General features: G+C 35.8%; 1 protein-coding gene across 1 annotated transcript in view; it reads left to right on the forward strand.

The window, feature by feature from the left end:
- The window catches only part of IQCM (IQ motif containing M), a gene marked incomplete at its 3' end in the record, with an annotated part of 223658 nt that overhangs the window by 180822 nt on the left and 18693 nt on the right, over window positions 1-24143 (forward strand). Inside the window, exon 8 of the mRNA XM_039223934.1 lies at window positions 18284-18342. Within this exon, the coding sequence (XP_039079865.1) occupies window positions 18284-18342 (59 nt within the window). The remainder of the gene's footprint in view (window positions 1-18283; window positions 18343-24143) is intronic.

Below are 24143 nucleotides of genomic sequence, written 5' to 3' on the forward strand. Positions count from 1 at the left end.
TTAATTTTGAAATGCATATTTTTTTCTGTGAAATATTACATTTTAACCTTTTTTTAAGTAAAAGTTTTACTGAGATATAACTCATAGACTTCAGTGTATACAATTCAGTGTTTTGTAGTATGTTCACAAAGTTGTGCAACCATAAACACTATGTACTTCAGAACATTTTCATCACCCCTCAGAAGAAACCTCATGCCCATTAGCCGTCTTCTCATTTCTTCCTCCTCTTGGCCCCTGGCAATTACTAATCTGTAAAGGTTTTAATCTTTATGATACAATGAAGTAGATATTTATGTGATATATTGTATATAGGTAGACATTTCAAATTTACACAGTTGCAGTTACAAGCCTACATTTCAATAATTATAGTGCTTTGCAGCAGTATTATCTGGGCCTGAGTATATTTTTATAACTGTCATTTATTTTATTTTAGATAAAAATTCCTACTGTTGTCCTAGTTAAGATACTTACTGGGAAAAATAATGGAGGTACTCCATGGAACATTCCTTTAGCAATGACTAGGTCAAGAAGAATAGTCACAACAAATTGGTCAAGACTTACATTCAATTATTTTCACAAAGTATTAAAAGAAAGCAGTGTTGGTGAATGCAAGGTTTGGATTGCAATGTTACTTAGATTTCCCGTGTACTACCACTTAAACCACATCACAGTCTGACCCAGACTAAACAATTCTCAGAAGTGGAGGGTTAGGTAAATAAAATGGATAATTTTAAATTTGTATTTTTGGCTCTATTTTATTGAGAAAAAATATTTATCTATACTTCTCATTTATTATTAAAGATCATTGGATTTTTACCTCTGAAAACCATTTCACAATCTTTCTTTATTGTGGAAGCCAAATGATTCAACCAATAACTCATTTATATTTATCCTTTATTTTGAGATATCCCCATGCAGGAAAAATAGTTGAGGGACAGTAGACCCGTGTGTGCTAGTATTAGTGCCCACCTTCGTTCCAGTTTTGTGGTTTCCAGTCAACGTATGCATTCTTTTTTTAAGCTGGAGTGTGACTGTTACCAGTACCTGGGTGAAAGAATGAGTGATTATTACCAGTACCTGGATGAAAGAATGAAAGTTGAGTGCAGAGAGCATTTGGGCAGATATTAGGTTATGGGAATGAACAGACTGTGCCTGCCCTGGGGAATCCCCCCTGCCTCTAGTCTGCTGGGAAGCTAGGTACGCTTGTTCTCTTGTAAAAGGAACATTAACTAAATTTCTTAAAAAGTAATGAAAGAGAACAAACTGTAAAAAGGCAGCCAAAAAAGGCAAACATCTGTTACTGAACATGTCTCACTTGACTTCTTTTTAATGTTCTTAGGAATAAATTTATGAACTAGGGAAGGTTCAACACTAATTAGCTTGTTTTCATCAAACAAAAGGCACCAGACATGGATGTTGAATATGAATGAAAACTTCAGTAGTAATAGTAAGTAGACATAGAAAGTGAGAGTAGACACACAAAGAGCTAGTATCCAGGCTTTGGATATTGCCATGGCTGTTAATATTGCACTGAGTTAGTTTGCTGTAATTTGGTTTTTTTAAAAATGATCAGGAAAAAAAAAGGTTTAGAAAAGTCAAGTGTATTCATTTAACAGGAGACGGTTTAGGTGCAAAATTTTCTCTTAGGGTTTCAGCTAATGAGATGGAATGATTTGGAATAACAAATATGGAGCTACTCAAAGGCACAGTTGTGTAGCACGTGCAGCAGCAGTAGTTAATAGTTGTACCTTACGCTAGTTGTACAGATCCATAATCCTTTATTCAAAACTCTTGGGGCCCGATATGCTGAGAAATTCAGAAAATTTCAAACTTTACAAAGGAAAGAAGTAAGCTCTGCAGTGAAACCTGTAATCAAAAGATATTAAAGTCTCACAGTAAAGCATATAAATATTCTCATTAAGGTGGTGAGAGGGGCCACCATATAGGCCTTTTAAGTTGGTTCAGATCAGTTTTTGCCACAAAGATCAAGTGAGTTAAGTTTTCCTCCATGTGAGTAACATGTGAGTTACACAGAATTTGTTGGTTTTCAAAGGTTTTTGGATTTCTGAGTCTCATCATAGACCTCCAGCAGCAGGAGCAGCGCAGCAGTAGTAGATGAAGGTAGATAGGGAAGAGAAAGAGATAAGGACAGACATATACACACACACTTATATGAAAACGCACATATTATTAAGGAAAATATCATGATCATATATTCATTGTACTTGATTCTTGGTACAAGATATCTTGGAATGCCCATGTTTATATGACTCCTCTTGGCAGAATTAAGCAAATGTGATTACCTCTCACTGATAAATGCATCTTCCTGTGAGAGTCCTCTGCTGAGCTCCACCAAAAGAGCACCGCTGCCTTTATATTCATCATACGAGGTACTCTGACCTGACAGTACATTGTGTATCTATTGGTTTATTCCTGGCCTCCTCTCTAAAATGTAGGCCCCACAAGGGTGAGGACTTTTAAGATCACTGAGGCAGCCCTGGTGCTTAGAGTCATATAATGTCATAAGTTAGACGTTCAGAAAATATTTGCTGAAAATGAGTAACAGGTTGTTTAAAATTTTCTCTCAAAGGAACACAAAGGAGACCCAAGTTCCCAAGGCAGTGAAAAATACAGCCATAATAAAATTATTAGGAAGAGGGAAAAGAAAAACATGATTTAAAGATGTTGCATCAGTCTTGCTCTAATTATTATTCTTTTCTGTGTTGACCAAAAGGAGTTGTACAATCATTGATCCTTTGTTCTCAAATGGACTTTCCCTCCATTCCTCTCCTCTGGAATCGGTGGCTATTCTCATTTTGTCAGGCAGTTCCCTTGTCGGTTTCTCTTTCTCTTTTTTCAATCTCCTCCAGCACTCATTAGAAGACCCTCCAGGTAGTCTAGGTTACTAGGTAACATAGTATCCAGTTCTCTGCAGGGCTAATTTAAATCAGAGGTAGATTTTAGGATATCTTGAGGAGCAGGGGAATGAATATGCCTTAGGCCCTTCACCCTCCATGGCTCCACAACATAATTATCATCTCAGAACTTGGTATAAATGTATATAATCTTAGGATCCCACTCCAACTCTGTTGAACTAGAATCTGTATTTGAACACGATTAGGAGTGATTTATAAGCATATTAAAGTTTTAGAAATGCTGTTTTAGATCATTGCCCATGATGTTTTGCTTTTAATGAGCATTGGTACGTAGTGACAGAACATGTGAAGTAATGTTGGTTTTTGTTTGTTTGTTTGTTTGTTTTTGCTTTTCTTGACCAATACCTGAAGTGCAGCTATTCTGTGCTGAATTTAGTCACATGGTGGGGAATGCATTTTCTTGTGAAAGTTGGGGAGTGAGATTGTAACCAGTCAGAGCTATCAGAAACTCATTGTCAAATAATGAAATGGAACTGCAGTGAATGCTAAAATTAGCCTCAGAAAATACGCCAGATATTTTTATAATTAGAGCTTTCGCCCAAATGGACTAAGCTGGACAATTTCAATAAGCTGATATATTCATCCAAGTATACCCTGAGTCTCTAGGAATCAGATATTAGTGATTTATGAGCATGTTCAAGTTTGAGAAGAACCGTTTTATGTAGTTCTCTATACAAGTTCTCCAAATAAGGAGTGATAGTCAATAGTCAAGTTGTAGTTAGGGGATAGGGACAGACTTTGACCTCAGTGCATGTCCCACTATGATTAAGTTCTATTGACTCCCTAGAAAATCATGAGATCTTTTCTTAAAGAAATAAAAGTAGAAAACAAAATTGCGAGTGTCAATCAATTAAAAACCTAACAAACTCCGATATTGTCTTTGTTCAGTATGTTCTGTTTGCAGTGGTTAAAAATCCACTTCACCAATTTCACCTTTTGAATAGAGTAGTATATTGAATCTGAATCCAAGCCACCTCTTACTTGAGTCATCAGAGTAGAAATATTAAATGTCTCAACTTCATTAGGAAAAGTGGGAATTAAATGATAGAAGAAAATGTACATAAAGCACACAACAGGTTCAGGTTTTAATTGTTAGTTAAACAATTTATTAGTTCTGTGATGCAGTTCCAGATCTACAACATAGAACGTAAATCTCATTATGATAACTAAACTCACATTTTCAACTTTTTTAAAATGTTTGTTTATTTTTGAGAGAGAGAGAGACAGAGTATGAAAGGGGGAGGGACAGGGAGAGGGAGACAGAAGCAGGCTCCAGGCTCTGAGCTGTCAGCACGGAGCTGACACAGGGCTTGAACCCATGAACTGTGAGATCATGACCTGAGCTGAAGTCAGACACTTAACCGGCTGAGCCACGCAGGCTCCCCAAACTCATATTTATAGTGGTTTCACATTCCAATAATCTCAAACAGAATCACAAATGAAAAGAATTGAATTCAATATTTTAAAATACTGTTCAGTTTGTAACTGATTTGTTTAGTAATAAATTAACTTCCTGGGAGGTTAGTTTAAATCCTAAGGGAGAAGCATTCAAAATCAAATAAGCACCTTCTATCTATTTAAACATCAACTGCAACATCAGTGTAAACACACACATACTAAAATGCCCCCAAATTGTAAAATAGAGACTTATTTCCTCAATTTGTTCTTTTAATTCTAGCTTAGAAAAGCAACCAGTCACATGTATTTACAGATTCATATTGTTTAAGACTTCAGAATCCACTCAGACCTGGCAACAGCTGTTTTATTCTTTGGCATTCTTGAATTTTAGAGTTTCCAAGAATACACAAACCACAGCAGATATTTGGAGTCATGTCATGTCTTAGGAAGTTGTGGTATACCCGAGAAATCTGTGGATTCCCAAGGTCTCTTCATTCTTCTCTTTCTCAAGGGGAGAGATGCTCATCATAGCTCAAGGAGTTTTTCTACCCTGTTATTTAAAGAAATTTGTATTGTCTTATGTGTTACGTATGCACAACAGTACGTTATACATATCTATTATATCTGTGTATCTTAAAGAATAATACTAAACCAAATACTTACAAAACATAATAGAGATATGTATCTTTCCTTTCATATCCTGGTGAAACCAATCACCTTAACTTAATGTTCTTCATTCCCTTGCTTTTGTTTAGAATTTTAGCACATATCCACGTCTCTCTAATTAGGATTTTGTTTACTTTTGCTTGTTTTTTAACATTATGTGTATGGAATCATAATGTCTTACTCTCTTTTTGCTCAACGCTGTGTATTTTTGAGAATCATCGATCTTCATAAATGTTGATGCATATCCCTGTGTTTTATTCATTTTCATTGATGCACAGCATCCCATTGGGAGATTTCACTACAATTTAATTATTCTTTCTGTTGCTGAGAGAGATTTGCACCCCACCCCCTTTTAGTCACTTCCTATTAAACAATTCTGCTACATTCTTTTACATGTCTTCTGACATAGGTGCAAGAGTTTCTCTAGGGCAAGGGTTCCCACCATCACTATGAACGTGCATCCTGCTGTATCAAGAATGGGTTAGATAGATGCTGGGATATTGATCCCTTCAGCCCTTAAGGCAGGTGGGCGGGGCCTGGTCAGTGGGAGTTCAGTAACTGATTATTGACTACGTGCATAATTGATCGCCTCTGGTCAAATGGCTGTGCTGGCCAGTGGGCATATGTTTAGTTCTACCAGGCACCAGCAAACACTGTTCTATTCCCAGCAGCAGCTTACGAGAGTCCCCATTGCTTCATATACTTGGCAACACTTAATATGTCAAAATTTTAACCTTTGCCAATTTGGCGGGCATGAAATATTTCTTTGTGATTTTAGTTTGCATTTTCCTAATGACAAATAAGGCTGAGAATTTTTCACATATTTCTAGGCCACCATGATTTCTTCTTTGTAAATGTCATACTGTTGTATTTTTAAAAATGGATTTAGATGCAATTTTACCTCTTGTATTTTGCGCTCTCTATTTTTTCAGTTTTTCCCCTTTTTTTTTCCATTCCTTTGCTGTCTTTTTGGAAATTGATTGACATATTTTCCCCTCTTGTTCCATTTTTCCTAGTTCCAAGTTTGGCATTGTAATAGTTTTCCTTGTAGTAGGTTGGCATTCATATTCTTGTTTTTACTTTTGTAAGTGGTTAACCTATAGATGGTAATATATACATTTTGAAACGCCCAGAGTTCGAGAGACCCCCAAAAACAGGCCACCAGAGACCAGAGTCAAAGCCAATCGGCAAGGGTTGTTTATTTGCAGGTTCGAACCCGGACCTCCGCGCACTCGTTGCCGGTGACGCTGAGAGGCCCTGAACAAAGCCTTTGCAGCCTTTTTATAGACAGGACTAAACAAGTCGTGGGGAGGGACAGGAGATCTCTATGGTTACAGGTTTGTCATTGGTTGATATTTAAATATGAACATATACCATATTTGATTGGTTCCCGCCATCAGGTTTTTGGCGGGATCCAATTACAACATTTAGGATACCTTTGAATTCAGCCAATCATAGAGCGAGTCTAGGGTCTTGTTCGGCGACTAACAGGTTAACTTCTCTCTCCCTAAGCCCTTCCTTCAGTAAGGCGGAGGATGGCTGCTGGCCTTTCCTGATTAGGTGTTGCCAGGGTAGTGTGGAGGAGTGATGTGGTGGCCAGTTTCTTCGGCCTTGGGCAGTGTGCAGCTGCCTGATAGTTCCGGGGAGGCTGAAACTCAAGCCTTAAGCAATGGTACAGAAGCGGAAGGAGCTAGTTTGTATCTGCAGTTTCCAGCCTTGACTCAGACCATAGGAATGGTTCTTTTTTTCTTTTTGATTAGCTGAACTGAGGGCGGTCTGAGGATGGCTTTAGCCTTGAACAGTCTGAGGCTTTTCCTGGGACTGGGACTGGGGCTACGTGCAGCCCGAGGTTTCTCTTAATGGAGGACTTAATTTTTGGCTCTTCAATTTAACGTAAAGTACCTTTATCTTCTTCCCAATACAGAAAACTTAGATTTCCTTAACTACTGAAGTTTGGTTGTCTCTTATTTCTTAAGTTTTTATTTAAAGTCCAGTGAGTTAACACAGTGTTATATTAGTTTCCAGTGTGCAATATAGTGATTCAACAATTCCGTACATCACCCAGTGCTCATCACAAGTGCACTCACTCGTTAATTCCCATCACCTATTTAACCCAGTCCCCCATCCACTGTCAGTTTGTTTTCTGTAATTAAGTGTCTCTCTCTCTTTCTCTCTCTCTTACTCTCTCTCTCTCTCTTCCCCCACCTCTTTTTCCCTTTGCTCATTTGTTTTGTTTCTGAATTATTTCACTTAGCATAATACTGTCTACCTCCATCGATGTTGCAGATGACAAGATTTCATTCTTTTTGTGGCTGAACACTATTCCATTGTATATATATACCACCTCTATCCATTCATCTAGCAGTGGACACTTGGGCTGTGTGCCATAAACATAGGGGTACATATATCCCTTTGAATTAGTGTTTTTAAAAAATCTTTGCTTACTTATTTCTGAGAAACAGAGAGAAGTGGGGAGGGGCAGAGAGAGAGGGAGAGAGAATTCCAAGCAGGCTCTGTACTGTCAGTGCAAAGCCTGACATGGGGTTTTGTCCTATAAATTGGGAGATCATGACCTAAGCCAAAATCGAGAGTCAGATGTTCAACTGAATGAGCCACTCAGGTGCTGGCCTCAGTATTCTTACCAATCATGCTGCTTTATGCCATTTGTTATCTTAAATTTTAACTGCCCTTCTGATGATCACTGAAGAGAAGTATACTGAAACTGTACTTATTGAATTAGCAAATCTTAGAGTGGCTCTAGTGATTAAAAAGTGTCACTAGAATAGAATCCCAGGGAGAAAGAAGCAATGTGAAAGTAAAGCAAAGTAGTGACCTGGGTCTCAAACCCATGAACTGTGAGATTATCATCTGAACCAAAATCAGGAGTTGGAAGTTCAACCTACTGAGCCACTCACCTGCCTCAAGTGTTTTTATTCTTTGAGTAAATACCCAGTACTGTGATTGCTGGATCATAGGGTAGTTCCATTTGTAACTTTGTGAGGAACCTCCATACTGTTTTCCAATGGCCTCACCAGTTTGCATTCACACCATCAGTGAGTGTGCAAGAGGTCCTTTTTCTCCACATCCTCGCCAATACTTGTTTCTTGTGTTGTTGATTTTAGCCATTCTGACAGGTGTGAGGTGATATTTTCTTGTAGTTTTGATTTGCATTTACCTGATGATAAGTGATGATGAACATCTTTTCATATGTCTGAGGCCAAATGGTTGTGTTTTTTGGAGAAATGTCTATCTCTTCTGAGCCTGTATTGCTATATAAACTTCCTACTTAGAACCACTTTGGCTCTGTACAAAAGGTTTTGGACTATTGCGTTTTCATTTTCATGTGTTTCCATGTACTTTGTATTTCTTCCTGATTTCCTGGTTGCCCCATTCATTGTTTAGCAGCATATTATTTAACTGTCATGTATATGTGGTCTTTCAGATTTTTTTCTTGTAGTTGACTTCTAGTTTCATAGCAGTGTGGTCAGAAAAATGCATGGAACAACTCTGATCTTGAATTTATTGAGGCTGGTTTTATGGGCTAACATGTGCTGTGTTCTAGAGAATGTTTCAAGTGTGCTTGAAAAAGATGTGTATTCTGCTGTTTTAGGATGGAGTATTATGAATATATCTGTTAAATACATCTGTTGCAATGTGTCATTCAAAGCCATTGTTTCCTTGTTTATTTTCTGTTCAGATGATATGTCCATTGGTGTAAGTGGGGTGTTAAAAGTCCCTTACTATTATTGTATTATTATCGATTAGTTCCATTATTTTTGTTACTAAATGCTTTATGTATTTGGGTGTCTCTCTGTTGGGTGCATAAATATTTACGGTTGTTATATCTTCTTGTTAGATTGTTCTCTTTTTATTACATAGTGCCGTTCTTTGTCTCATGTTACACCCTTTGTTTTAAGGTCTATTTTGTCTGATGTAAGTATTGCTACCCCAGCTTTCTTTGGCATCATTTGTATGATAGTTGGTTCTCCATCCCCTCATTTTTAATCTGCAGGTGTCTTTATGTCTAAAATGAGTCTCTTATAGGCAGCATACTGATAGGTCTTGTTTCTGTCTTCTGACTGAAGTATTTAGTCTATTCACATTCAAAGTAATTGTTGATAGATATGTATTTATTGCCATTTTATTGTTTTGTGGTTGTTTTTGAAGATTTTTTTCTGATCTTTGTCTTTTTTTTGATGTTTTGCTTATTTTCTTTAGTGATATTTGTTTTCTTTTTTCTTTACTTTTTGCATGTTTATTAGTGGTTCTTGATATAGGGTTGTATTTGATATTAGGCTTGTATATAATGTCTTCTGCATATAGCAGTCTATATTAAGGTGATAGTCATTTAACTCTGAACCCATTCTTTTCTCCCCTACTTTGCATGTTTTAGGTATATGTTATTATATTTTATATCCTTTTTTGTATGAGTTCCTTGATTGAATTTTTTAATAGAAAAATTCATTTTTACTGTTTTTTGTGTTTACTGTTTTCATAGTGTCATTTTGGTCTCTTCTTTCCACTCAAAGAGTCCCCTTTAATATTTCTCACAGAGCTGGTTTAGTGGACATAGACCCTTTCGGTTTTTGTTTTTCTGGGAAGTGCTTTATCTCTCCTATTCTGAATGATAGCCTTGCTTGATAGAATATTTCCTGGCTGCAGATTTTTTTTCCCATTCAGCACTTTAAAATTTCATGCCACTCCCTTCTGGCTTGACAAGTTTCTGTTGAGAAATCTGCTAACCTTAAGGTTTTCTCTTATAATTTACTGACTTCTTTGTCTTACAGCCTTTAAAATTTCCTCTTTGTCACTATATTTTGATAACTTAATTACAATATGTCTTGGTATTGGCCTGCTTTTGTTGATTTTAATGGAAATTCTCTGTGCATTCTGGAACTGGATATCTGTTTCCTTCTCCAGATTAGGGAAGTTTTCAGTTATTATTTCTTCAAATAAATTTTCTGCTTCCTTTCTCTCTCTCTACTTCCTATGAGGTTTCTATAATACAAATCTTATATTTGATGGAGTCACTGACTACTTTAAATCGATTCTTGTTTTGTATAATTCATTTTTCTGTCTTTTGTACAGCTTGATTACTTTCCATTATGTTGTCCTCTATGCCACTAATTCATTTCTCTGAGTTTTCCATCCTGCTATTCATTCTACCAAGTGTGCTTCTCATTTCACTTATTGAGCCTTTTATCTGCTATGTTATTCCTTATATGTCTGTGGTATGGGTCTCACTCATGTCTTCCACTCTTTTCTCAAGTCCAGTGAGTGTCCTTATGATTATTGCTTTAAATTCTTTATCAGGCATGTTACTTGTATCTGTTTTGCTTAGACCTCTGGCTGTGGCCTTTACCTGTTCTTTCATTTGGGATAAATTTCTATCTCCTCATTTTGTCTGCCTCTCTGTGACTGTTTCTGTGTGTTAAGAAAGTCAGCTATGTCTTCTGTTCTTGAAAGTAGTGATTTTTATGAAGAAGAGGTTCTGGAGTGCCCTACAGTGAAAGTTCTCGTTTACTGGAACCTGGTACTTCAAGAGAGTATCCTATATATATTGCTTATGCCCTACTGTTGTGTTTGAATCACTTTTCTTTTTAGTGCAGTCGTTTGCATTGACCCTTGGCCTGATCTCGGCTGTATTTGGTTTCTGTGTTATTAGTGGGACCCAAGGAGGCCAATTCGGAGGAAGTATGCCCACCAGGAAACCTGGGAGTGGGGCAGTGGTGGTAGTAAAATATATGTTGGGCTGATAGTCTTATGCCTGATCCCCCAAAGCACTGTGGCAGCTGGCGACTGTGCACTGGAGCAGCCAGGGGTGTGAGGCTAGGCCTGGCACCCTACGGTAGCTCAGGATGCACATGGCTGGGCTCTGCACAGTGGTTGGGTGCTTCTCTGTGGCTGGACTGGAGGGCGCTGCAGCAGATGTGCCCTGGGTAGCTGGGCAGGGTGCACAGCTTTAACAAAATCTGTGCTGAGCTCAGGGCTGAAATAGCAGACTTGAAAGTGTGCAAGTCCTCAGGAAAACTCATGGGCGTGGAGCACCACTAGCAGGTTAGTTTACAAGTGTGTGTGTAGCTGCACCATGCAGGTGGCTCTGTGTTTATGCTGGGGGGCTGGGGAGGAAGATGGTGCTGCCAGCTCCCTCGTTTTTAGAGAGGCCCCACAACATTCTCTGAAATCAGTCTGAGCATATCTGTGTCCCCTTTGCCCCTGGCATTGTGTGAAGTGCTGCTCGTATGTTGCCTCTCTGCTCAGGCAGCTGTTCCTTTAAAGGGCAGTGACTAAGTTATCACCAGCCCTCCCTGCTGGCCCAGTATGATTAAGTCCCACTGGTTTTCCAAACTCACAGAATTTAGCCCATCCGGTTTTCAAAGCCAGAGTTATGGGGATTAGTCTTCTTTGTGTGAGCTCCCTGGTGCAAGGGCCCATTTCTCTGCCACTCCATGCCAGCTCCCTCCTTCCCATGGGCAGCCTCCCTCACCTTTCTGACTTTCTTAACTTTCAGATGCAGTTTCTTCTGTATATTTAATTGTGGAGTTTGTTGTGCCAGTTTTCAGATCACTTTCCAGTTTATTGACTTGGATATAGATGATACCTAGTTGTATGTGAGATGGGGTGAGCAGAGGGTCCTCCTACCCTCTTCCCCAGCATGTTTCTTCTCTCTTTTCCAACCTTTCAAATTAGACACAATTATTTTGTTTTATACTGCACTGTTTAGGTTTACCTACCTACTTAACTTTTTTTGTACTTGCCGTTATATCTAGTATCTCAGACTTACACATGATTTTTCTTCTTGTACTACATCCTTTAGATGTACCTTTTAGTATGGGTCAGTTCGCAAAAGACTTCAACTTATAGTATATTTATTTCTTCTTTCTTCTCAACCATGCGTTCTCAGCATTTTGATGTTATTCCCTTGTTTTCTGGCTGCTGCTGCTGCTGTTGAAAAATCAGATGGTTTTCCACTTATCTTGCCTTTGTAAATACTCTTCCTCTGTCTTTGTCTACTTCTAGGAACTTATTTTGTTCTGCTGTTTTATTTTGTGATATGTAAGTGAACAGTTTTCATTTATTCTGCTCGGTTTTTATTGGGCTCCCTAAATATTAAAATCACTGTCTTTCAGCATTCTGAGAAAAACAACAACAACAACAAAAACTTCTGCCATTATCTCTTCAGATACTTTCTGCCTTCCGTTCTTCTCTTTCTTCTTTCACTCAGTTTCATCCTTTGCCTTTTTGATTTTTCATTTTACCGTTTCTGTCTCTCATTGGTCTTCTTCCACCACCCCCACCCCACCCCGATTTCTCCTTCAGATTGTTGGTTATCTTTTCATTGAGTTTTTGATTTTAGTAATTATTATTTTTCATTTTTTGAATGTCTACTTATTATTTTCCAAGTCAGCTTAGTCAATTTTTAAAAATTTTGGTCCCTTTAATCTATTTCTCTATAATGTAGAAATAAAAACTTATTCTTATTTTATGTTCTATATATCTTAATTATAGTACTACAGTCTTTGAAGTTCTAAATATGTATTTTACTGTTTCTCTGACTTGTTGATTTCTTGTTTTCTTATGTTTAATGACTTTTCTGATTTTGAACTCATTTTTCTTGGTATTTTGTTGTAAGAATTCTTTGAAACCTGCATTCAAATTGCAGTCTTTAAAACATGATTGACATTTGCTTTTACCAGGTGTTTTAGAGCTCTACCAACCTGAGACCACTTTATTCTAAACTTTTGCATTTCATTTGTTTTTGAGGGGGGATGTTCAGGAGCCCAGAGCCACCCAGGGCTTAGATGGTGACAGAGATGTAGTCTCATAGTATCTCTTTCTTTTTCTCTCTATTTCTTTCTGTCTCTTTATAGGGAAATTTTATTAGTTATTAAAAAAATTTTTAAGTGTTTATTTTTGAGTGAGACAGAGAGTGACCAAGTGGGGGAGGAGCAAATAGAGAGGGAGACACAGAATCCAAAGCAGACTTTAGGCTCTGAGCTGTCACCACAGACCCTGATGCGGGGCTTGAACTCATGAACTGTGAGATCATCACCCGAGCCAAAGTTGGATGCTCAACCAACTGAGCCACTCACGCACCCCATTTATAGGGAAATTTTAAATCCTTGTTTATACTCTAAGGATATTGTATTTGTAGTACTCAGGTTTTTGGAAGGAGACTTTTTAACTCTGACATTCTTTCATTCTCTGGCTTCAGTTGTGTCTTCCATCTTCAGGGCATGTGGCTCATTAGAACCCAGACTCTAGGTTGTCAGGAATTGCTATGCAGTCCTCAAGATAAAGATGGGCTCCAGATCTAATACAACAGTAAATTCAACATTTCTTGTTATTTTTGACCAGAAAGAATTTCTATTAATTTCCCATCAACTCAGCTATGCATTTAAAATATCTCATTTTTCATTTTCAGAATTTATTATAGTATTATGCTGTGATTTGTTATTATGAACATATCTCTAGAAACAATGGCCCTATTATATCTTTTACAAATAGATTTCAACGTTCAGAGGGACTTATATTGGAATGTAAACTCCAGCTTCTTCCTCTCATTAGTCTTTTTATTATCTTCCATTTTACTCTTAAATTTCTACATTTAGAAGAATAAATTCCTATAGTTTTGATTTCTCTTGGAGGTTAAAGAAACTTTATCTAGTGGCTGGTAAATAAACAACCTGTGTTGTTGAGGTTCAGTCTTCCCTGTTCTGAGAGTTGAATGGCCATTACAGAGTGGCCAGTATTACCTTTGGAATCCCTCCATTTTTCTTAAGAGCTGTGAAGAAAATACCACATGTAATCTTCCAAAATGGGTGCTTTTTTTGCTTCATGAGGTGATTTTGGGAATCTATGAGTTTCTTGGGCATATCAAACTTCCTAAGGGCAGTTCTATGGCTTGAAAATCCTCCTGTGGGTTTTATGTGTTTGGAGAAGTTCTAAAATTTAATAATACAAAGATACTGACTTGTGAAAAATCCCAGAATGATGTGTTTGGTGCCTTCTGGTTCTGCATGTGTGCAAGCTCTTGACATTCTTCCCTTTAAACCACTTCTTATACAAGAAGCAATAGCAATATAAAGGAGGAATCTTACTGCTATTTCACAGAAGGTGCTAGTGACATGACTGACTTCTGCTGGGGAAACTCAAGTGTTAATAGTCAAGCCTGGCAGAAAAAGATTTTCAGTTTATTTCACATGTTTTAATGTGTAATTGTAATTTTATATGTATATGCTATTAATGATTTTCTCTTCACAGTTACCTACTTTTAAACAAACCTTTAACTTTACCTTTAATGGTGTGTTTATATAGACTTCTGGTTGGGTCACAAAGCTGTTTAAAACTATGAAAATTCCTCGCTATTTAGAAAATGCCCTTCACCCACATTTGGGGTAAGTATTGGAGGTGTAATATGCCAATTATAGATTACCTTTTTATAGTAAAAATATTCTAGAATTCCACACTGATACTCATATTATAGAAATATGTCTAAGAAGGGGCTCCTAGGTGGCTCAGTCTGTTGAGCATCCAACTTTGTCTCCGATCATGATCTCACGGTTTGTGAGTTCAAGCCCCACGTTGGGCTATGTGCTAACAGTTCAGAGGCTAGAGTCTGTTTCAGATTCTTTGTTTTCCTTTGTCTCTCTGCCCCTCCCCTGCTCACATTCTGTCTCTCTCTCTCTCAAAAATTAATAAAAACATTAAAAAACAGAAAAATGTCTTAGAGTTAATAGGCAAAATGAAAGACTTTCTTCCATATTTCATCTGTGGTTAATAAAAAATTTAATCATTACACTATGAGAGAAATTAGCAGCATTGTCAAAAGGAAAAAAAATCCAGATGAGATTTGGAAAGAAGAGGAGAATTGATGGATTAGACAGCTGCTTCTAAGAAGAAGCTGGAGGTGTAATAATATTGTGTAAATTATCAGAATTAATTTTGGTACCAGTTAAATTGTACGATGTGAGAAAATATGTGGGGGAAAGGAGTCTGAAAAGTGGTTTGGAATAAATAACACACAGGTTGTTAAAATTTTTTGAAAATTTCATACTCTGGTTTCTCTTCAGATCGAATAAATCTTTCGCTTTTTACTAAAATTTTTTGAAAATTTTGACATGAGGGTTTAATAAATGACTTACAATTTACATCAAGTATTTATGTAGAATGTGGGGTGCCTGGGTGGCTCAGTCGATTAAGCATCAACAAGATCATAATCTTAGTGGTTCCTGACTTCGAGCCCCGCTTCAGGCTCTGCAGTTGGGATTCTCTCTCTCTTTCTTCCTCTCTCTGCCCCTTGCTCACTTGTGCCCTCTCTCTCTCAAAAATAAAATAAAATAAAGTATTTAGAATGAATCACCAAATGGATGGTCATTGAGAGACTAGGAGCTTAAAGTAGTTTAAAGAAGCAGGTCATTCCTATGGAAAGAGGAAACACTTTGAGAAAGATTAGAGTTGAAACATTAAGGCAGGATGGACTTGAGATTTGAATATATAAATATGTAGAACACTACACGTAGAAAAAGCCCACAGCACCTCTCAAATAGGACTGCCGTTGATTTTGCCAAAAGGAGACCACTCCCCATCCAGAAAAAATCCAAAACAAAAACCAGTTTTTAATTTCTATTAAATAAGAAGAGAAAGGCACAATGGAGGTTGTGAAGACCATGCAGTTGCAAGAAGATAATTGGAAAAAACCAGAAACTATTTTAGTAGTGAAAATCCTCAAAAATGTTTGTCTGAGACTGTTTTACTTAGCCGCCTTCACACTTGACACCCTTCATCATGGAGAACATGCCAATTCAGTTAGTCTGGCCAAGAAGAAAGCAGTTAAAAAATATCAAGTTGGCAAGTATAAATTGTAGTATCACAAATGGACAGTGTATTCCAAGCCAAGCACATTGTTTTTTGCAAAAGTATGGAATATACTGGTTAAAATTAATTTTTGTAGCCATTAGTATTTTTGTAGTCATGAATATGTGTCATAGAACATCCTGAGGGCAATATTTGAAATATGTAGGTCCTGCTTCACATTTTATGGTGACCTACATATTGTTCATAATTTTTTTTTTTAATTACAGTATTATTCTTGTGGATAATGGCTTACTTTGAAAATGAAAACATCATCCGGGAATTCTAAAAGTAACAAATAGTTGAAAGAGGTTACAAACTAATTCTCAATGTGATTGTTGCATTCTAACCTAATGATAGAAGACAAGTTAATCTTTGATCTTAAAAAATGAATGGCATCAAATTCAAAATTAACATATACAAGTTAGATTGCATCTGAGAGAGTAGTATGACACAGAATGAGTTTAACTCTAAAAGAGAGACTTATAATTTGTTTAAAATTTTTAAAACGATCATTCTTATGTCCTAACATTGAGGGGTTTTTGCAATACAAACACAACTTTCTTTCACTTGTTGTCTTTATGTTTTTCCTTTATATATTTTGAGATTTTATATAAGAGACTTTAGCTTCAGCTGTCAAATAGTGGTTAAACACATATTTGAAACTGAAAAGCAAAACTAAAATAAGCATTTCCTTGTGGTATCATGAGCATACCATATAACAATAGCCAAGACATTTTCTATTCCTGATTTCTTATAGAGTCTGAGGGAGAAGACAAAACCAATAGTCCAAAGTCCATTAACGTTTTACTCATTTATCATGATTACCTCAAATTCCTCTATTTTGAGATCCTTGCTATTTTGTGCAAAATAATTGTCATGGCAGATTATAATGCAGATATGCAATTCATCAATGCCTCTAAGTATCACTTTAACCTTTGGATCACACAGAATGACCAGTAGGGAATGGCCCAGTTATTCTAAAGTCATGTAGAATTATCTTCCTGGTTGTTCTTTCTAATGTTGACAGATAATGAAGGATTGTCTTTAAAAAAAATGCCCATTAAACACTCTCATGTAATTCTTGAAGATATGCTGTTGAAGCTGATCATAACAATATACTAGGCTAGAAATTAAATTTGCTTTTCTTATAGACATTGTGAATGTCATAACTACCATGTTTTCTTCATTACTTTGTGTATTGGTTGCTTGCCAGTCCTGACATAATAGAATACCACAGAGTGGGTGGCTTATATAATAGAAATTAATTTTCTCACAGTTCTGGAAACTAGAAGTCTAAGACAAAGATGCTGGCAGAGTTGGTTTCTCCTGACTCCTCTCTCCTCCACTTACAGATGGCTGCTTCCTGGTGTTTCTCTGTGCACATGTGTCCCTGGCATCTCTTCCTCTTTTTATAAGGCCACCGGTTCTATTGAATTAGGGTTTCATCCTTATGGGCTCATTTAACCTTAATTACCCCCTAAAGACCTTATTTCCAAATACTGCCACATTGAAGATTAGGACTTCAATATATGAATTTTGGTGAAACACAACTCAGTCTATAACATTTTGGTAGCTAGGAATTGGAGAGCAAAATCTGTGTGAGAAAATTATCAGAAAATACTTGATACTATCTTTCTGTCTATATATTTCCTTTAACTTGGTTTTGTTATTTTCCTTTGTAACATGTACTATATTTTTTGTAAGTTACCTTGAATCTTTATTTTATAAGATGGGGACATATAAGTAAATAAATAAATTCTCATCTGTAATAGATTTGTGTGGATATTTGCTGACTGAAATGATCAGGAGGAATTGTATTCCTGGGTGCCAAAAGATGCTGGAGGAGGTCCAATGATTATACTCCTCTGAGTTTCATCAAACAGAAAAGTATTTAGGCTGGAAAGCAGACCAAAAGTTTATTTGAGGTCTTTAGGAATTCTAATCCAGGAGACACAGATTCAGGAGGAACCTGAAGGAGGAGAAAGACAGAGTATATAAAGGCAAAAACCTTAGACTTTTATAAGTTATTTTGAAAGAATTATGACTGATGTAGGTAAAAAATAATTAACATTAGTCTATTTATGATAGGTTACTATGCCAGTTAGGTTGGAGTTCAATGATATAAGCCTCCTTGTGAGACCTGCAACAGGATGTAGCCATCTGTGGCTCACACAATCTACAAGTTCATGTTCTATCCACTTGTGGTTGTGCATTTCCCCAATGGTCTCCTGGTTCCTGACATTCGAGGGCCTTTGACATTACTGAAAAATTTACATCAGTGTTTAGGTTTGTAAGATAGATTAGAATGGAATGGTTCTTTCTTCATTTGATAATAGAATATTAGTGAAATTAGAATTTTTCAGACATTGAAGAGTTATGAAGTTATGTTATATGAAGTTATGTTAAGTCTTCTTTCTCTATTCTAGAAAAACTTACTGAAGAAAGAGCAACAGCCTATCCAACCAGAACCAAAGCCACAACCCAGGTATATCTTTTATGTGATAGCAGAAAAGTATAAATTAATATGCTTGTTTTTGTTTTAATTTGACTTAAGTATCTAGGTTTAAAGAGGTGCACGTGGTTGAAAGCTTGAGTTTATTAACATATATGTTTTAGTGTTTCCACTTAATTTGACTAAGGCAAGCTTTCTGAGTATATTAATGATCATTCAGTAGACCAGGCTGAAACAATATTGTTTACACAGTGTAAACAATAGTGTACAATGTTTCAGCTGTTTTGTTTATTAGAAATGAGAGTACTATAATTTGTTATGGTAAAGGCATGCCTTTCAATGACTCTATGAGAGAATCTTAAGATTGTTTTGCTATTATATGTATCAAATTTGTTGACAACCTTTTGTGAAAAACTACTGATTTTGTGAGATAGTGTGAAGGACAGTGTGAAGGAAAGAAGGGATTGTGGAAAGGTAACAGTGAACATTCTCTGAAGGGCAGGTTTCACAATTGTGCTTTCTTATTCATTGGTAATACATTTATTCATTAACCCACTAAATATTATTTTAGTACTAATGAGGTGCAAAGTGCTATACCAGGCCACGTAGATGCATATAGCAAAGGTGTAGACCTTGGAGACTGAAGTTTGTCAGAGCTACCAGTGTAGAAATCTAAGCCCCCATAAATACGGGTTTATTTAAAGATATTTTTCTCGCTACCTTCTCCTACTTTATATCCTTCTTTATTCCTCCTCTTATTTACTCAAACTATGTGGCTCTACCACGTCCATAATTTCTCCTCCATAAGTCCAAAACTCAGAAAGTTCTAGAAACTGAAAGTTGATGTCACTTAAGGTGGTGCTAAAATTCCCTACTGTCTAAAACCTAATCTCAAGTGACAAGTGACTATGATTATTCAGTTTTTACTTTTCCTATTTTATATGAATATTCATATTTTGCCTACATATTGACATTAATTACATTAGCTAATTAATATTGATGTGTTTTATATTAGGACACCGCCTCAGACCCTGCTGGAGTATTACATAATATATGATAAATATACTATATTAACTTCCTAAAATTTGCAAAAAAATGTAAATTCCAAAATACATATGACTCTAAGTTTCAAGTACTGTGGAATTGCACTTACAGCAAATCTAGGCCAAATATTGCTATGAAAAATGCAATGCAATTATTTAAATATTCAATAAATAACTGTCCAATTTAAGACTGAATATTACCTGAGACCTAGTCTCATAATAAATTTAGCAATAACACTCAGCCTGGGCTTATTGTGTACTTGACTTTGTACTTCCATATAACTCCTATAAGAACACAGTGATATAAGTATTTTGTTATCACCATTTTATGGATGAGAAAAGTGAGCTTGAATTTGTCATTTGAGGTCATCCAGCTAGATATCAATTGACTGGATTCAAAACTAGGTTCTTTAATTACAGACTTATAGCTATAATACTATAATCTAAATGGTGCCAGAATGATCCATAACTAAACTTTCAAGCTCTGTGAAGGCAAGGATTGTTGATTTTGTTTTCATTTTTATTTATACCTCCTGGCATAATCTCTGGAATATAGTAGAGCCCAGAAAATATAATTGCATAAGTGAACAATGTCCAGAGGAAAAGGAAAAGCAGATTTATATCTTGTTGTATTGAGAAAATTTTCTTTCAGTCTTTTATAATTTATTTATTTAACAACAAATATGAAGCACCTGCTATTTTATGTGCTAAAGACAGAGTGAACAAGATAGACTCTTTACATCTATGGTACTTAAAGCCTAGGCATAGTTTTCCATTGTTGTTCGTGATGGAAGGAGTTAAAAATTAGAATTTAAGTCCTATTGAGTGATGGGGAATGAGTGAACACCTCAGTCTTTCCATGAAAGTCTTAGAAGACCAACACCTAAGGAGTGGAAACTATATCTTAGGAATAAGGGATTACCCTTAGTAATAAGGACAAAACAAATTGATTTGCCCTGATGAAAGTATAAAACCAAGCCTTGACAAGTTCAAGATGATAAATTAGTAATTCAGCCACCAAATAGAATGATAAAAAAGCAACATTTCTTCAAGGACAGTAACATAATTCAGAATCTCTATATGTAAAATGTTTAGTATACAATAAATAAAATACTAGACATGAAGAAACAGGAAAATATGGTTTACAGCAAAGAAAAAGATATCCTAGATGTTGGAATTAATGGGCAAAGAGTTTAAAAGCAGCTATTGTTGATATTCAAAAACTTAAAGGAAAAGATGTTTGTAATAATAGAGAATGCCAGTGCAGAAATAGAAACTATAAAAACTAATCAAATAAAAATTCTGAAACTGAAAAATACAGTATCTTATATGAAAGTATCGTTGGGTGGGTTTAACAGCATATTGGGAAAGGCAGTGGAAAAAGTCATTAAACTTGTAAATCAGTAGGAACTAATCTGAAGCAAAGTAAATCATAATTGAGAAACAATATGACTAAAACCTGGCTGACCTATAATTTAATATCAAGTGGACTATAATATATAAATTGGTGTCTCAGAAGGAGAAGAGAAATAATGGCTGAATTTTTCCAAAATTTAATGAAAAACATCTTTACATATCCCAGATCATCAAATATAAGCAAGATAAATACAAGAAAACCCCCATGAAGGTACAGCATAGTCAGAGTTGAGAATCAAAGGCAAAGAAAAATCTTTGGAAATAAGTGAGGGCCCAGGAACGTGGGATACACATTATGAGGAGAGTTATAATTTTGAGAATGATGGATGTCTTCTCCTGAGAAATGATGAAGGACAGAAGGGAATGAAATTATATATTTAACATCCTGAAAGAAAAAATAACTATCAACTGCTAATTCTATATCTAATGAAACTATCACATAACATTAAAGCTGAAAAAGCACTTTTCAGTTAAAGAAATGAGAATTTATTGTCAGCTGATCTGCCCTTCACAAATGTTAAAGGAAGTTCTTCATGCTGAAAGAAAATGACACCTGATGGGAATTTTAATCTACAAGAAGAAATAAAGAACATGAAAATAGAAAATATATGCTGATCAATTTAAAAGAATAATTTTTAAAAATTTATTTAATATTGACCATTTACTTCAAATTTATAACATTATTACCTTACTTATAAGTTAGGTACATGCAAATATGTGTGGCAATAATAGCAACAGAAATTGAGTTATTCTCTTGGAAGTTTCTTTCATTTTATGTATAGCAATATTAACTCTAAACAGTATGATAAGTTAAGAATGCATATTACAATTCCTAGAGCAACCACTAATACAAAAAGGCAAACCTAAAAGTAGTGCAGAAACTAAAATGGCATACCAAAAACTGGTTAACCCAGAAGGCAGAAAAGGGGAACATACTGAGTGAATAAAAAAACAATACAAAATGGTAGACTTAAACCCAACTGTAGTGACATTTATATTAAATATACAGAGTAAACATTGTATTTAAATGTAAGAGCTTGTTGGGCTGGGTAAAAAAGTAAGAACCAACTCTCTACTCTCTCTAAAAGATGAATGTAAAAACATTAATTGGAAATAAAAGGATAGAAAATTATAAACAATGAACAAAAGCTAGCAGAAAAGTGCTAGAGTGGCTATCTTAACATCAAAGTAGTGTTCAAGGACAATTTCCAGAGAAAATAAGATACTTCATTATTATAAAAGAGTCAATTAATCAGAATTAGATAATAATCCTAAATGTGTATGCCTTAGTAATGGAGATTCAACATAAATAAAGCAAAAATAAAGCAAGATTAAAAAATAAACTGGACAACAACTTCATAAATATGCCTGGAAATTTTTCCCATGCCTCTTTTAATAATAGGAAAATTAGTCAAAAGAATAAATAGTGATATTGCAGATTTGAACAAGCTACCAACTAATTTGACCTACTTGACATTTATAGAAGACTACATTCAACAACTGTACAATATACATTCTAAGTGCACATTTAACATTCATTATAGAAATAAGAAAGCAATGAAATAAATAACACAGAAACAGTATAGCAAATTAACACAGCCAAAAGTTGGTTCTTTGAAAACATTAATAAAATTTGTCAGGTCATTACAAAACTGATTAAGACAAAGAAGAGATAAAACACAAATTCCAATATTAAAAATGAAAGAAATGTGAATGACTTCATGCCCACTATGTGCAACAGCAAAGATAAATGGACAAATTCTTTGAAAAAAGATAGCATGCCAAAACTGACACAAGAATAGATAGAAAATTTGGATAACTCATATCTATTAAAGAATTTGTTATCATAAAAACTTTCCCCCCCAAAAAATTGCTTTAAAGAAAAGAATGCTATTTTTTATAATAATTTAATGGTGTTAAGACTAGCTGATCTCCTTATGTAAGTTTTTTTTCTATAAATATTCTTTAACAGGTTAGTTTGACCAGGAAGTCTTTTTTTCCTCATAGCTGTCACTAAATGAAAATCTAGTCCAGCCCTTTCAATGATTAAAAAATTGTACAGTCTGAAAGATGAGTGTTTATTATAGTTATTTTACTGGAGCCAGCTAGCTAATCTGAATGCTAAACATTTTCCTGTACAGTCTACCATCTGTTGCAGGCATAAAGAGCTGTCGAAAGTTTTGCAGGAATATCTAGCTGATTTTTGCAGGGATATCTTAAATATTTTAGAGAATGATGGCTAAAGGGAACTTTAGAGGTCTTTTGATTTAATACTTTAAGTTTCTAGTTGAGAAAACTGAGATTCGAAAAGATTAAGTGACTTTTAGGTTCAAAAGTAAGAAAAGAGAACTGTTAACTAGGATCCAACCCTTAATTCTCAGTACTTTTTTTTTAATGTTTGTTTATTTTGAGAGGTGGGTGGGGCAGCAAAGAGGGAGAGAAAGAATCCCCAGCAGGCTCTGTACTGTCAGTGCAAAGCCTGACACAGGGTTCTATCCCACAAACTGTGGGATTATGACCTGAATGAACCAAGATCAAGAGTCAGATGTTCAACCAACTGAGCCACTTAGGCACCTCCCTCAATATTCTTACCAGTCATGCTGCTTTATGCCATTTATTATCTAAAATTTTAACTGCCTTTCTGATGATCACTGAAGAGAAGTATACTGAAACTGTGTACTTATTGAATTAGCAAATCTTAGAGTGGCTCTAGTGATTAAAAAGTGCCACTAGAATAGAATCCCAGGGAGAAGGAAGCAATGTAAAAATAAGGCAAAGTGGTGAACAGTATAAAACTATAAATCACATGCAGACACATTTCATTGAAAATATCTTAGTGAAACAATATTAATATTTTCTTGTTTAGGGCACCCTCCTACACTGTTGGTGGGAATGTAAACTGGTACAGCCCCTCTGGAAAACAGTGTGGAGGTTCCACAGGAAACTAACAATAGAAATCCCCTATGACCCAGCAATAGCACTGCTAGGAATTTACCCAAGGGATAAAGAAATGCTGAAGCATAGGAGCACATGAACCCCAATGTTCATAGCAGCACTCTCCACAATAGCTAAAACATGGAAAGAGCCTAAGTGTCCATCAACGGACGAATGGATCAAGAAGATGTGGTTTATCTATACCATGGAATACTACATGGCAATGAGAAACAATGAAATCTGGCCATGTGTAGCAACATGGATGGACCTTGAGGGTGTTATGCTGAGCGAAATAAGTCAGGCAGAGAAGGACAAATGTCATATGTTTGCACGTATAGGAGGATTAGGAGGAACTTGACGGAGGACCAAGGGGGAGAAGAAGGGTGGAAATGGTGGGGGAAAGGGAGAGAGGCAAACCATGAGAGACTCTTGAATGCTGAC

The sequence above is a fragment of the Hyaena hyaena genome, unplaced genomic scaffold, assembly GCF_003009895.1.
Source record: "Hyaena hyaena isolate Hyena2069 unplaced genomic scaffold, ASM300989v1 scaffold_1511, whole genome shotgun sequence".
NCBI classification, from domain to species: domain Eukaryota; kingdom Metazoa; phylum Chordata; class Mammalia; order Carnivora; family Hyaenidae; genus Hyaena; species Hyaena hyaena.